This window comes from Ranitomeya variabilis, chromosome 8 (genome assembly GCF_051348905.1).
Source record: "Ranitomeya variabilis isolate aRanVar5 chromosome 8, aRanVar5.hap1, whole genome shotgun sequence".
NCBI lineage: Eukaryota > Metazoa > Chordata > Amphibia > Anura > Dendrobatidae > Ranitomeya > Ranitomeya variabilis.
The window spans coordinates 44,634,772-44,649,888 of NC_135239.1; the positions used below are offsets into that span (position 1 = coordinate 44,634,772).

A 15,117-nucleotide genomic window follows, 5' to 3' on the forward strand; every position below is an offset into this window, starting at 1 on the left:
AGGCCAGTCCTGGCTTGTGTTATTATGAGGTTTCAGTTCATCTCAGTTTACAGTGAAAAAATGTTTGACTTCTCACACCTATAACGATTTAGGACTTAACCAGTGTGCTGACTCTAACAAAAAAGAGAACTCTGTGGCTATGTGCACACGTTGCGGATTTCCTTCGGATCCGCAGCGTTTTCACGGTGCAGAAACGCTGCAGATCCGCAAGTGATTTACAGTACAATGTAAATCAATGAGAAAAAAATGCTGTGCTAATGGTGCGGAAAATTCCGTGCGGAAACGCTGCGGATTAAAAGAAGGAGCATGTAATTTCTTTTTTGCGGATCTGCAGCGTTTTTGTACCCATTCCATTATAGAAATCCGCAGGGGTAAAAATTGCAAGAAATCCGCACAAAAACTGCATCAAATCCGCATAAAAAAATGCATCAAATCCGCATAAAAAAAACGCATCAAATCCGCACCTTGGTTTTCTGCCAAGAGATGCAGAATCCGCACAAAATAATCCAGAGGCAATTCTGCAACGTGGGCACATAGCCTGTAATGGCAAATCTCAGGGCTGTTACACATTTCTGGCTGATTCGTTAGTAGATGGCACACAGATGGTCTTAATTGATGTAAGCAGGAGTGGATACAAATGAGCGTTCATTGTGTGACCTGCGCTGTGCTGACATTAGGGCTTTAACCTGCTGTAAATGTACCTGGGGAGTAGACACCATGTCTCATGTCGGTGCGCACATATACAGTAGCGTGTGATCATTTCCTTTGGGGCAGTTCTTTATAATTTATTGCTTTTTTCGTTATAAATTCTAAGTGCCTACATCTCCCTCTAGGGGGAGCTCTCTGAATACAGCTATAAACAGCTGACATGAAAGTAAAAATAACTAAACGGTGTAAAATCCTGGTGGTGGTTACAAGCAGGGTGGATTTTACCACTTAACAGGAGAAGAAGAGCTGCTCTAAAAAAAACATTAGAGCCAACTTTTAGCAAAGTTATATAAAATGAATGGGGTTGTATCAGGATTACAAGTTCTGTAGATGAGAGTCCGATCACTGGGGTGTCCACAGATCACAAAATTGGGATTCCCGTTTTGATGAAGTGGCCTTTGAGCACACGTATTGCTGCTCCGACTTGAAAAAAAAAACAAAAAACAAAAAAAAAGCTTTGATGGTTCAAATCTGCAAGGAAATAAATAAGGAGCATGTGTATGAGACTTAAGACATCTCATTCATTTTGATGGTACTGTAAAAAGATTTGCCCCAAAGTTCTATGTAGGAAGGAGGAGAAGGCAGACATAGACATTCTGCTGCAAGTTCTCCTGAAACTTTAAACTGTAACTGTCGTTCCAGGAGAACTTGCAGCAGAATGTGTTGGTTTCTAGCTCCGCCCTTTCCCATAGAAGAAATGTCAGTTACGCTTTAAATTGTAACTATTGTTCCAGGAGAACTTGCAGCAGAATGTCTGTTTGTTTCTAGCTCCGCCCTTTCCCATAGAAGAAATGTCAGTTAGGCTACGTTCACATTTGCGTTGTTGGGCGCAGCGTCGTCGACGCATACGTCATGCGCCCCTATCTTTAACATGGGGGGCGCATGGACTTGCGCCGGTATGCGTTGTACTGCGTTTTACATGCGTCATATAGACGCGCAAGACAGGGTGCAGGGGACGCTACTTGTAGCGTTTTCCCTGCACTAAAAGTCCCGATCTGTAGGATCTTATGACAACGCATGCGTCGCAAAACGCTGCGTTGTGTACATGCGTTGTTGGTTGCGTCGCCGACGCTGCGCCCAACAACGCAAATGTGAACGTTGCCTTACGCTTTAAATTGTAACTATTGTTCCAAGAGAACTTGCAGCAGAATGTTTGGGTTTGTTTCTAGCTCCGCCCCTTTCCCATAGAAGAAGTGTCAGTTACACTTTAAATTGTAACTATTGTTCCAGAAGAACTTGCAGCAGAATGTCTGTGTTGGTTTCTAGCTCTGCCCTTTCCCATAGAAGAAATGTCAGTTACACTTTAAATTGTAACTATTGTTCCAGGAGAACTTGCAGCAGAATGTCTGTTTGTTTCTAGCTCCGCCCTTTTCCCATAGAAGAAATGTCAGTTACGCTTTAAATTGTAACTGTTGTTCCAGGAGAACTTGCAGCAGAATGTTTGGGTATGTTTCTAGCTCCGCCCTTTCCCATAGAAGAAGTGTCAGTTACACTTTGAATTGTAACTATTGTTCCAGGAGAACTTGCAGCAGAATGTTTGGGTCTGTTTCTAGCTCTGCCCTTTCCCATAGAATCTTATCCGCACCCACTGCCATCTCTATCTCAGTACTGGAAAAATCTGTCTTCACTGAACACAGATTTTACCAGTGAACACAAAATTTACATCGGGCATTTTCAAGTGTACTACTGATTTAGGAATCACAATTATACAATTACTGTTTAAATATCTTGATTCTTAAATCTTAATTCATCAAAAAATTCAGCCAGACACGAGTCATTTTTTTTCTTTTACCAAAAAAGACACAAAAAAACAAAAACAAATATAAACACATATAGCCACATAAATTTGTTTTATACAATCTACAAACCAGAAGCACTTTGTGCCAAAATGTTCCTACTGACCAGAAAGTACTCCACAGTATTTAAAAAAAAAAAAAAAGTAGTAATCTTAATATCCATCGAAGGGAACAAAAATCTATCAGCACAGCCACAGAGAAGAGCAAGCAAGGTTTGTCCCGTGTTCTTCATTTTCAGATAGAACGGGGTGGAGGAAAACAAAGAAGGGTAGGGCAGGCATGGCGTGGATAGGAGACAGGTGAAGAGGGGAAAAAAACGCAAGTGGAAGAAAAAGAAGATCAAAACGAGATGGTGGGGAGCAGGGACACGACGCAGGAATGCACCAGAAAGAACAAGTCACAGTGCTGATACTGAAGACATCTAGCAGGAAGAGAGCTTCACAGTGGGACAGAGAGCTGGAGAGGGGAGCAGGGAGGGACGGAGTGTGCTTTAATTCCCCTTTATTCCCTGGCATTCCACGTTCCTCTTCCAGACACGATTCCCTTGCTGCACGGACTTACATCACATCTTACATGAGAAGAACACATTGGTTACATCACGGCTACCAAGCTTGAGCTAGGCCTGAGTCAGGGAGTGAGCCGCTGTTACAGCTGACCATAGGAGCAGTAGTCCGGTCTCTCTCCCCGGATGTGTGCAGAACAGAGTGGACCCATCCGGCCGTATATATCCACAGTAGTACCACCGAGTAAATGGCAGATGTCTAAGTGGCCGTCTTAAAGCTGGCTATCCATCCAGGTTCTTCTCCAATTCGAGCCAGTATCGTCCAAGTAAACAGTAGTTATATTTTAGGGAATGTAACCAACAAAGCCGGAGAAGGCCATGTTCAAATCTAATCTATAAACCTGGCAGTAACGTCAGGACTCCAGATCCTTGCATAAAGGACAACAAACAGGGTGGTTGCCATTCAATACACCTGAATGTTGTATTGTCCTGGGTCGGAAGTCACGTTCTACCCCCGACGCGCAATAATCAATGACTCTTGTAAGTCGTAGTAATTTCAGTGGGATAATCTATTCCCAATCCCGTTGAATGGATTATTCATAACGAACAGTCGCAAACAGGAAGGGCTGCTAAGACTAACGGCGCCCTCTCCCTACACTCAGCGGCTGAGCTCCTTTCTAGAAAAAAAAAATAGTACACTAATCATTCCCTCCGTGACACGGAAGGAACAAACAAAGCATGCGCACGGACGAGAGAAGCCAAGCTGAACAGCAATGCACATATACAGCTACAGCAAGACAAAGCAGCGGTCACAACCCTCGGGGTCTCTTAGCACTACTACCACCACCCTGTTCCCTTCGCTGAAGAGGAGGAGGAGGCAGAAGTGCTGAGAGAGGCAGACTCTTGTAGAGGTAAAATTGTCACCAAGCAGAGGTCTAGTTCAAAAGATTGTCCTTGCACTAACTGGAGAAAGCAAAAAGTTATGAGAGGGGGCAGCATGGTCGTAACTTCAGAACCTGTCTCATGGAGAAGGTGAGAATGAACTCTTCAAAGCCAAGCACTTGATGCATTTTGACAATCCGCTGCCCCCTTCCAAATGGCTGCATTGTGCATCCACTGCAGCGCTGAATAAGGAGGGGATGGGGGTTTAAGACTGGTTCCCTATTGTCAGCCCTTGTGGGGGGGAGGTCTGCTGGCAAATGTGGGTAGAACCCAGAAGGCAGCAATGAAACGGTTGACAGTGTGAGCCTGCACTTACAGAAGTCACGGCGAATACTTGAGACATGCTGTGCATTTCAATATGCATCTCCTGCATGTCGCTTGTCTGGCAGTAATATAGAAGAATGATTAAACCACTCCGCTCGAGGAGGCCTGTAATCCCGTACCCACATGGCTCTAGTTACTCAGCAGCAAAATGGTTAGGCACACTTCCCCGAGTGCAGGTGTTGAGGCTACGAGAGGGAGTGCTCAGCTCTTATGAAGAGCAGAATACAGGCCCCTTTGGCAGGATTGGCTTCTGTCGATGGTGGAGGTGGCTGCACACCACGCGGACTGCATGGAGGATCTCAACATGTCCAACAACAACAAAAAATGGAAATAGAAGGTCAAAAGTAGCAACAAAAATATAACTTTGGTTTAAAACAATGGACTGATGATAGCTTAATGAATGAAGAAAGTTAATATCTTCAAGTTCTGTCACTCCCCCAGCCCCTTTTCTTTGGGACCCCTTCCAGCACTGCTGGGGGGGTGGGAACACAAAATATAAATGATGGCAAACAAACATGTAGGGAAGTGAAGGTGGGGACAGCGAGGAGGAGGATGGACGACGAAGATGATCGTCTGCGACTAGCACAACAATCCCAGCTCAGGTTGCTGTATGTGGCACCACAGAGGGGAAAAACACAGAAACTTCAAGTCTTTTGTAGTCAGGCAAGCAATAAGATTGGAGATTTGGCGGGGAGGCTTTTCTGACCATCCACCAAATTCTCGACAGTCCTTTCCAGCTTGGTACACCTGGGTATGGAAAGGTCTGTCCTTGGCTTCCTTTGTTACCTCTGTCCATGAATTGTCGTGGGACCAAAATCTTTTAATGGGTTAAAAGGGCGAGCAGGAGGCCAGCCCTGTAGTGATGCAGTGCGAGGATAAAAAGAAGCCTGGTAGGGGGATGAAAGCCTGAAAAAGATGGTTGGAGCGTGGAAGGTGAAAGCAGTAACTGCTTCATGTGTTGGCTTCATCATCGGTGTCATCAATCAGGACCTTGGCATCCCGGCCCTTACTCCTATGGGACACAATAGATAGGGATGTTATTATACGGACTCATGATTGCCTGCTTGTCTACAATCTTTAATATCATTGTATTCTGACAGTACTATGGCATAAAGCAGAGAAAAAGGGAGAAATAGATTTAAAGAAATTGGATGCACGGTTGTCACATCCTAAAAGCATGCGCCATCATGATCAATAACCAAAGTGCTTTCACACTGGACGCAGGCGGCCACAAACCGTCCAGCGAGCGATCACTGAACCGTCCATCAGATGTAATCGTAGCATAGTGATAAGCAGCCCCTCGGTATTTTACAACAGCGGCAGCCATTGTTTTACTTACTGTGAGGACAGGCGAGGTCTGCGCAATGATATGCTCTGGCTCCGCTTCCACGTCTTGCTCTTGGCTCGGTTCTTCACACCATCCTCTTGATCCATCATCTGCTCCAGCAGCGTTTGGTCATCGGCATTCATAGGGGCCACAGAGATATCACGTACGGCACGGAATTCACCACAGTTATTCAGGTGCTCGTTCTCCAGACGGAAGAAGTTCCACACAAAGCGGCTAGTGGGCAAAGAAAGGATGTAAGGAGTCAGACAACATAAGAGGATATGCAAGATCAGAAATTATATAATAAGGGTGAACACTACACCAAATGCTTCCTTACAATGCTTAAATCCTATAAACACCTCTGACATTTAAAAAATAAGTTTTCCATAGGTTACTAGATACCTTTCATTAATACAACTGCAATACATTTTTGTTGCAATCTTCATTCAATTTGAGACCCCCTGTGTATGCAGTTTGCAGCCTGATGCTAGTTACAGGTTTCTGTCTTGTGGGAGTGTCTCTCACAGTAATACAGGTTGTATGTGAGGTCTGTGTGCATACAGGGTGCCTCTGTCTTCAGCATTCATTTATCAGTACAGCTTCTACTGTTCACTTATTTCCCCGTGCTTTCCCCCTTTTCAATAGTTTTTCTCTGCCCTCCCTAAGACTGTGCATGCTTTTTCCCCTCCTTACACTGTGGGGATGTGTGGACAACCCTCACCGTCTTCCTGCTGCTTTCTCTAACAGTGAGAGGAGGGAGAGCGAACAGTCAGGAGCTATGCTAGATTTGACTTTCTTTTTGCATTTTGCACAAAGTATTCTCACTTTTTCATCCTGCAATGTTACATTAGGGCCACTCTAGTTGTTCCCGCAAGTCTCTGCTTACTTCTTGAAGTGATCACACACCATACATCATTCACAAGACGCAGGTAATCAATGGCCTTGGCAGGCATAAAGGCACTTGATAGCTGCAGAAAGAAAACAAACCCCACTGGGAACAGCCAAAGTGGCACTGATAAAGCAATCCAAGAGGTGAGATCGAAGAGATGAGTAATGCCTTTTTGTTTTTCAACTTCAATTAAGAAAAGACTGGCGCTGCCACCTACAAGTCCCACACTTGTGAGGACTCTGTGGTGCTCCGTCATATAATCATTCTGAGTCTAAACAAGCCGTACTATGAGAAGCGACCACAGCACTCACTGGTCAATTAATCCCTTACCGACACAAGGCATATGTACGTCTTTGGTCATGACCCCATGTATGACGAGAGCTCAAATGTCGGCTGTAATGCACAGCTTCCATCTGCCTTCAACTGCAGAGGCCGGACTGTGCACCAATTGTTGCAGTTTAACCACTTAAATCCACCTGTCAATCTCTGACAGAGACATTTAAATAGCAGTTACCAGTGCATGAGGTCAGTGTCTTCCTGGGGGGGATGAATGGGTTGTCATTGCAGTTGGGGACCTGCTGAATGCCGATATCACCATCTTGGTCCTTCTCAGTGGCTGGACTTCTTAGGACAATGTCTTTTTCACTATATAAAGGAATACTATATGAAGCAAGTGTGTGGTATTGATAGTGGCGTTTAGACATTTGGCCACCCCGGTCAAAATTACTGTTATTGTGAGCAGTTAAGCAAGTTGAAGATTAGATGATCTCTAAAAGGGCTCAAGTTAAAGATAACAAATTACCTTTGTATTTTAGAAAAAATAAATATATATAGTTTTGTTTGTTTTTTTTCTTCATTTTAAAAACTACGAAAAAGAAAATGGGCCAATGCAAAATTTTGGGCACCCTTGGAGATTTGTGTGCTCAGATAACTTTGACCAAGGTTTCAGACCATAATTACCCTGTTAGAGTTATGGCTTGTTCACTATCATCGTTCGGAAAGGCCAGGTGATGCAAATTTCCCAGCTTTATAAAAATCCACCCTCTAACCTTGTGCCAAAATTCAGCAGCTTTGGGTTCTTCTAAGCAGCTGCCTGGCACTCTGAAAATAAAAATGGTGGAAGCCAACAAAGCAGGAGAAGTCTATAAGAAGGAGGCAAATAATTTTCAAGTTTCCCTTCCCTCAGTTCCAAATGTAATTAAGAAATGGCAGTTAACAGCAACAGTGGAGGTCAAGATAAGTTCTGGAAGACCAAGAAAAATTTCAGTGAGAGCTGCTCGTCGGATTGCTAGAGAGGCAAATCAGAACCCTGCTTGACTGAAAAAGACCTTCAGAAAGATTTAGCAGACTCTGGAGTTGTGGTACATTGTTCTACTGTTCAGAGACACCTGCACAACACAAATATGGGATTCAAGGAAAAGTCATCAGAAGAAAACCTCTCTTGCGTCCTCACAATATAACTCTGCATCTGAAGTATGCAAAAGAACATCTCAACAAGCGTGATGCATTTTGGAAATAAGTCCTGTGTACCAATGAGGTTAACCCCTTCCCGACCTGTGACTCCACGTAGGCGTCATAAAAGTCGGTGCCAATCCAACCTGTGATGCCTATGTGGCGTCATGGAGGGATTGCGTCCCTGCAGATCGGGTGAAAGGGTTAACTCCAATTTCACCCGATCTGCAGGGACAGGGGGAGTGGTACTTCAGCCCGGGGGGGGTGGCTTTGCCCCCATGTGGCTACGATCACTCTGATTGGCTGTTGAAAGTGAAACAGCCAATCGGAGCAATTTGTAATATTTCACCAATGAAACTTGGTGAAATATTCCAATCCAGCCATGGCCGATGCTGCAATATCATCGGCCATGGGTGGAGACCCCGATCTGACCCCCCCACCCACCAACTGTCAGCGGCAATCTGCAGCAGCCGTCAGTGTTTCCTACCCCTCCGTCCTGTCCTCCACGCCCTCCTCTCCCCTCCGTCCTGTCCAGCGCCGCCCCCCCTGATCCCACCCCCCGTACCTCCAGAGTCCCGGGGTCCCTCTGGTGTCCGTCCGGCATCTAGGATGGGCGCCGCCATCTTCCAAAATGGCGGGCGCATGCGCAGTGCCCCCGACGAATCTGCCGGCCGGCCGATTCGTTCATTCACTTTGATCACTGTGATAGGTTCTACCAAAGAGTTGATCAAAAGAAAAAAAAAAAGTAAATAGCCCCCCCCTTTATCACCCCCATAGGTAGGGAACATCATAAAATAAAGAAAATATATTTATTTTTATTTTTCCACTAGGGTTAGAACTAGGGTTAGGGTTAGAACTACGGTTAGAACTAGGGTTAGGGTTAGAATTAGGGTTAGAACTAGGGTTAGAATTAGGGTTGGAATTAAGTTATGTGCACACAGTGCGGATTTGGCTGCAGATTCGCAGCAGTTTTCCATGCGGTGTACAGTACGATGTAAACCTATGGAAAACTAAATCCGCTGTACCCATGGTGCGGAAAATACAGCGCGGAATACGTTGTATTTTCCGCAGCATGTCAATTCTTTGTGCGGATTCCGCAGCGTTTTACACTTGTTCCTCAATAGGAATAAGCAGGTGTAAAACCGCAGGTGAAATCTACACAAAAAACGCAGGAAATCAGCGATAAATCCACAGGTAAAACGCAGTGCGTTTTACCTGCGGATTTTTCAAAAACAGTGCTGAAAAATCTGCACACGAATCCGCAATGTGGGCATATAGCCTTAGGGCTAGGGTTGGAATTAGAGTTGGGATTAGGGTTGGGGTTGGAATTAGATTAGGGTTAGGGGTGTGCTGGGGTTAGGGTTAGGCGTGTGGTTAGGGAAATGGTTAGGGTTGGGATTAGGGTTAGGGGTGTGTTGGGGTTAGTATTGGAGTTAGAATTGAGGGGTTTCCATTGTTTAGGCACATCAGGCGTCTCCAAACGCGAAATGGCGCCACCATTGATTCCAGCCAATCTTGCGTTCAAAAAGTCAAATGGTGCTCCCTCCCTTCCGAGCCCCGACGTGTGCCCAAACAGTGGTTTACCCAAACATATGGGGTATCAGCGTACTCAGTAAAAATTGCAAAACAAATTTATGGGTCTAATTTCTCCTGTTACCCTTGGGAAAATAAAAAATGTGGGGCTAAAAAAAATTTTTTTGGGGAAAAAAAATGATTTTTTATTTTCACGGCTCTGCGTTATAAACTTTTGTGAAGCACTTGGGGGTTCAAAGTGCTCACGACACATCTAGATAAGTTCCTTGGGCAGTCTAGTTTCCAAAATGGGGTCACTTGTGGGGGGTTTCCACTGTTTAGGCACATCAGGGGCTCTGCAAACGCAACATGACGCCCGCAGACCATTCCATCAAAGCCTGCATTTCAAAACGTCACTACTTCCCTTCCGAGCCCCGACGTGTGCCCAAACAGTGGTTTACCCCCACATATGGAGTACCAGCATACTCAGGACAAACTAGACAACAACTTTTGGGGTCCAATTTCTCCTGTTACCCTTGAGAAAATAAAAAATTGCGGATTAAAAAAATCATTTGAGGGAAAAAAAGATTTTTTATTTTCACGGCTCTGCGTTATAAACTTCTGTGAAGCACTTGGGGGTAAAAAGTGCTCACCACACATCTAGATATGTTCTGTTGGAGGTCTAGTTTCCTAAATGGGGTCACATGTGGGGCGGCTCCAATGTTTAGGCACACAGGGGGCTATCCAAACGCGACATGGTGTGCTAACGATTGGAGCTAATTTTTCATTCAAAAAGTCAAATGGCGCTCCTTCCCTTCCGAGCCTTGCCGTGCGCCCAAACAGTAGTTTACCCCCACATATGAGGTATCGGTGGACTCAGGAGAAGTTGCCCAACAAATTTTAGGATTCATTTTATCCTGTTGCCCATGTGAAAATGAAAAAATTGAGGCTAAAAGAATTTTTTTGTGAAAAAAAAAAGTACTTTTTCCTTTTTACGGATCAAGTTGTGAAGCACCTGGGGGTTCAAAGAGCTCACTATGCACCTAGATAAGTTCCTTGGGGGGGGGTCTAATTTCCAAAATGGGGTCATTTGTGGGGAAGCACAAATCTTTAGGCACACAGGGGCTCTCCAAACGCGACATGGTGACCGCTAAAGATTGGAGCCAATTTTTCATTCAAAAAATAAAATGGCGCTCCTTCCCTTTCGAGCCTTGCCATGCACCCAAACAGTGGTTCCCCCCCACATATGGGGTATCAGCGTACTCAGGACAAATTGGACAATAACTATCGCTGTCCACTGTCTCCTTTTACCCTTGGGAAAATAAAAAAATTCTTGCTAAAATATCATTTTTGTGACTAAAAAGTTAAATGCTCATTTTTTCCGTCCATGTTGCTTCTGCTGCTGTGAAACACCTGAAGGGTTAATAAACTTACTGAATGTGGTTTTGAGCACCTTGAGGGGTGCAGTTTTTAGAATGGTGTCACTTTTGGGTATTTTCAGCCATACAGACCCCTCAAACGGACTTGAAATGTGAAGTGGTCCCTAAAAAAAATGGTTTTGTAAATTTTGTTGTAAAAATGAGAAATCGCTGGTCAAATTTTAACCCTTATAACTTCCTAGCAAAAAAAAAAATTTGTTTCCAAAATTGTGCTGATGTAAAAGTAGACATGTGGGAAATGTTATTTATTAAATATTTTGTGTCACATAACTCTCTGGTTTAACAGAATAAGAATTCAAAATTTGAAAATTGGCGAAATTTTCAAAATTTTCACCAAATTCCCTTTTTTTTGTCACAAATAAACGCAAAAATTATCGACCTAAATTTACCACTCACATGAAGCCCAATATGTCACGAAAAAACAGTCTCAGAACCGCTAGGATCCGTTGAAGCGTTCCTGAGTTATTACCTCATAAAGGGACACTGGTCAGAATTGCAAAAAATGGCCAGGTCATTAAGGCCAAAATAGGCTGGGTCATTAAGGTCATGAAGGGGTTAAAATAGAACTCTTTGGCCACAATGATCAAAGGTGTGTGTGGAGAAAAAAAGGGCACAGAATTTCAAGAAAAGAACATCTTGCCAACCATCTAGCATGGGGTTGGATCAATCATGCTTTGGTGGGTGTTGCAGCCAATGGCACGGGGAACATTTCACGGTAGAGGAAAGAATGGATTCAATGAAAATTGAACAAATTCTTGATGCAAACATAACACCATCTGTAAAAAAGCTGAAGGTGAAAAGAGGATGGCTTCTACAAATGGATAATGATCCTAAACACAAGCCAAAATCCACAATAGGATACCTCAAAGGCACAAGCTGAAGGTTTTACAACGGCCCTCGCAGTCCCCTGATCTGAACATGTTTGAAAATCTGTGGCTATACCTCAAAATAGCAGTGTATGCAAGACGACCCAGGAATCTCACAGAACTGGAAGAATTTTCTAAGGCAGAATGGATGAAAATCCCTCAAACAAGAATTGAAAGACTCTTGTCTGGCTACAAAAAGCATTTACAAGCTGTGATACTTGCAAAAGGGGATGCCACTAGGTCCTAACCATGCAGGGTGCCCAAACTTTTGCATTGGCTCATTTTCCTTTTTGTAATTATTAACCGCTTTCTGACATTGGACGTACTATCCCGTCGAGGGGTGGGGTGGGCCCGTATGACCACCGACGGGATAGTACGTCCAGCGCGATCGGCGGCGCTCACGGGGGGAGCGCGGCCGATCGCGGCCGGGTGTCAGCTATCGCAGCTGACATCCGGCACTATGTGCCAGGAGCGGTCACGGACCGCCCCCGGCACATTAACCCCCGGCACACCGCGATCAAACATGATCGCGGTGTGCCGACAGTACAGGGAAGCATCACGCAGGGAGGGGGCTCCCTGCGGGCTTCCCTGTGACCCCCGGAGCAACGCGATGTGATCGCGTTGCTCCGAGGGTCTCCTACCTCGCTGCAGGTCCCGGATCCAAGATGGCCGCGGCATCCGGGTCCTGCAGGGAGGGAGGTGGCTTACCAAGTGCCTGCTCAGAGCAGGCGCTGGTAAGCCTGCAGTGCTGTAAGTGAGATCGGTGATCTGACAGAGTGCTGTGCAAACTGTCAGATCACCGATCTGTGATGTCCCCCCCGGGACAAAGTAAAAAAAAAAATTTCCACATGTGTAAAAAAAAATAAAAAAAATAATTCCTAAATAAAGAAAAAATATATATATATTATTCCCATAAATACATTTCTTTATCTAAATAAAAAAAAAAACAATAAAAGTACACATATTTAGTATCGCCGCGTCCGTAACGACCCCACCTATAAAACTATATCACTAGTTAACCCCTTCAGTGAACACCGTAGGGGGGGAAAAAAAAAAAAAACGAGGCAAAAAACGCTTTATTATCATACCGCCGAACAAAAAGTGGAATAACACGCGATCAAAAAGACGGATATAAATAAGCATGGTACCGCTGAAAACGTCATCTTGTCCCGCAAAAAACAAGCCGCCATACAGCATCATCAGCGAAAAAATAAAAAAGTTATAGTCCTCAGAATAAAGCGATGCCAAAATAATTATTTATTCTATAAAATAGTTTTTATCGTATAAAAGCGCCAAAACATAAAAAAATTATATAAATGAGGTATCGCTGTAATCGTACTGACCCGTCGAATAAAACTGCTTTATCAATTTTACCAAACGTGGAACGGTATAAACGCCTCCCCCAAAAGAAATTCATGAATAGCTGTTTTTTTGTCATTCTGCCTCACAAAAATCGGAATAAAAAGCGATCAAAAACTGTCACGTGTCCGAAAATGTTACCATTAAAAACGTCAACTCGTCCCGCAAAAATCAAGACCTCACATGACTCTGTGGACCAAAATATGGAAAAATTATAGCTCTCAAAATGTGGAGACGCAAAAACTTTTTTGCTATAAAAAGCGTCTTTTAGTATGTGACGGCTGCCAATCATAAAAATCTGCTATAAAAAATGCTATAAAAGTAAATCAAACCCCCCTTCATCACCCCCTTAGTTAGAGAAAAATAATAAAATTAAAAAAATGTATTTATTTCCATTTTCCCGTTAGGGTTAGGGCTAGGGTTAGGACTAGGGCTAGGGTTAGGGCTAGGGTTAGGGCTAGGGTTGGGGCTAAAGATAGGGTTAGGGTTGGGGCTAAAGATAGGGTTAGGGTTGGGGCTAAAGTTAGGGTTAGGATTACATTTACGGTTGGGATTAGAGTTAGTGGTGTGTCAGGGTTAGGGGTGTGGTTAGGGTTACCGTTGGGATTAGGGTTAGGGGTGTGTTTGGATTAGGGTTTCAGTTAGAATTGGGGTGTTTCCACTGTTTAGGCACATCAGGGGCGCTCCAAACGCGACATGGCGTCCGATCTCAATTCCAGCCAATTCTGCATTGAAAAAGTAAAACAGTGCTCCTTCCCTTCCGAGCTCTCCCGTGCGCCCAAACAGGGGTTTACCTCAACATATGGGGCATCAGCGTACTCGAGACAAATTGGACAACAACTTTTGGGGTCCAAGTTCTCTTGTTGCCCTTGGGAAAATATAAATTTGGGGGGCTAAAAATCATTTTTGTGGGAAAAAAAAATATTTTTTATTTTCACGGCTCTGCGTTATAAACTGTAGTGAAACACTTGGGGTTTCAAAGTTCTCACAACACATCTAGATAAGTTCCTTGGGAGGTCTAGTTTCCAATATGGGGTCACTTGTGGGGGTTTCTACTGTTTGGGTACATCAGGGGCTCTGCAAATGCAACGTGATGCCTGCAGACCAATCCATCTAAGTCTGCATTCCAAATGGCGCTCCTTCCCTTCCGAGCTCTGCCATGCGCCCAAACAGTGGTTCCCTCCCACATATGGGGTATCAGCGTACTCAGGACAAATTGGACAGCAACTTTTGGGGTCCAATTTATCCTGTTACCCCTGTGAAAATACAAAACTGGGGGCTAAAAAATAATTTTTGCGAAAAAAAAATAATTTTTATTTTCACGGCTCTGCATTATAAACTTCTGTGAAGCACTTGTTGGGTCAAAGTGCTCACCACACATCTAGATAAGTTCCTTAAGGGGTCTACTTTCCAAAATGGTGTCACTTGTGGGGGGTTTCAATGTTTAGGCACATCAGGGGCTCTCCAAACGCAACATGGCGTCCCATCTTAATTCCAGTCAATTTTGAATTGAAAAGTCAAATGGCGCTCCTTCCCTTCCGAGCTTTGCTATGCGCCCAAACAGTGGTTTACCCCCACATATGGGGTATCGGCGTACTCAGGACAAATTGCACAACAACTTTTGGGGTCCAATTTCTTCTCTTACCCTTGGGAAAATAAAATATTAGGGGCGAAAATATAATTTTTGTGAAAAAATATGATTTTTTATTTTTACGGCTCTGCATTATAAACTTCTGTGAAGCACTTGGTGGGTCAAAGTGCTCACCACACATCTAGATGAGTTCCTTAGGGGGTCTACTTTCCAAAATGGTGTCACTTGTGGGGGGTTTCAATGTTTAGGCACATCAGGGGCTCTCCAAACGCAACATGGCGTTCCATCTCAATTCCAGTCAATTTTGCATTGAAAAGTCAAACGGCGCTCCTTCCCTTCCGAGCTCTCCCATGCGCCCAAACAGTGGTTTACCCCCACATATGGGGTATCAGCGTACTCAGCACAAATTG

At 44.2% G+C, this 15,117-nt stretch overlaps 1 protein-coding gene across 1 annotated transcript in view; it reads right to left on the reverse strand.

Annotated features, from left to right (window-relative positions):
* Nucleotides 1–2,482: 2,482 nt before the first annotated feature.
* Nucleotides 2,483–15,117, reverse strand: part of XPR1 (xenotropic and polytropic retrovirus receptor 1) — a 159,717-nt gene continuing 147,082 nt past the window's right edge. Inside the window, exons 14-15 of the mRNA XM_077276808.1 lie at nucleotides 5,612–5,833; nucleotides 2,483–5,284 (exon numbers count right to left, since the gene is read on the reverse strand). Coding sequence (XP_077132923.1) covers nucleotides 5,224–5,284; nucleotides 5,612–5,833 — 283 coding nt within the window. The 3' untranslated portion in view covers nucleotides 2,483–5,223. The remainder of the gene's footprint in view (nucleotides 5,285–5,611; nucleotides 5,834–15,117) is intronic.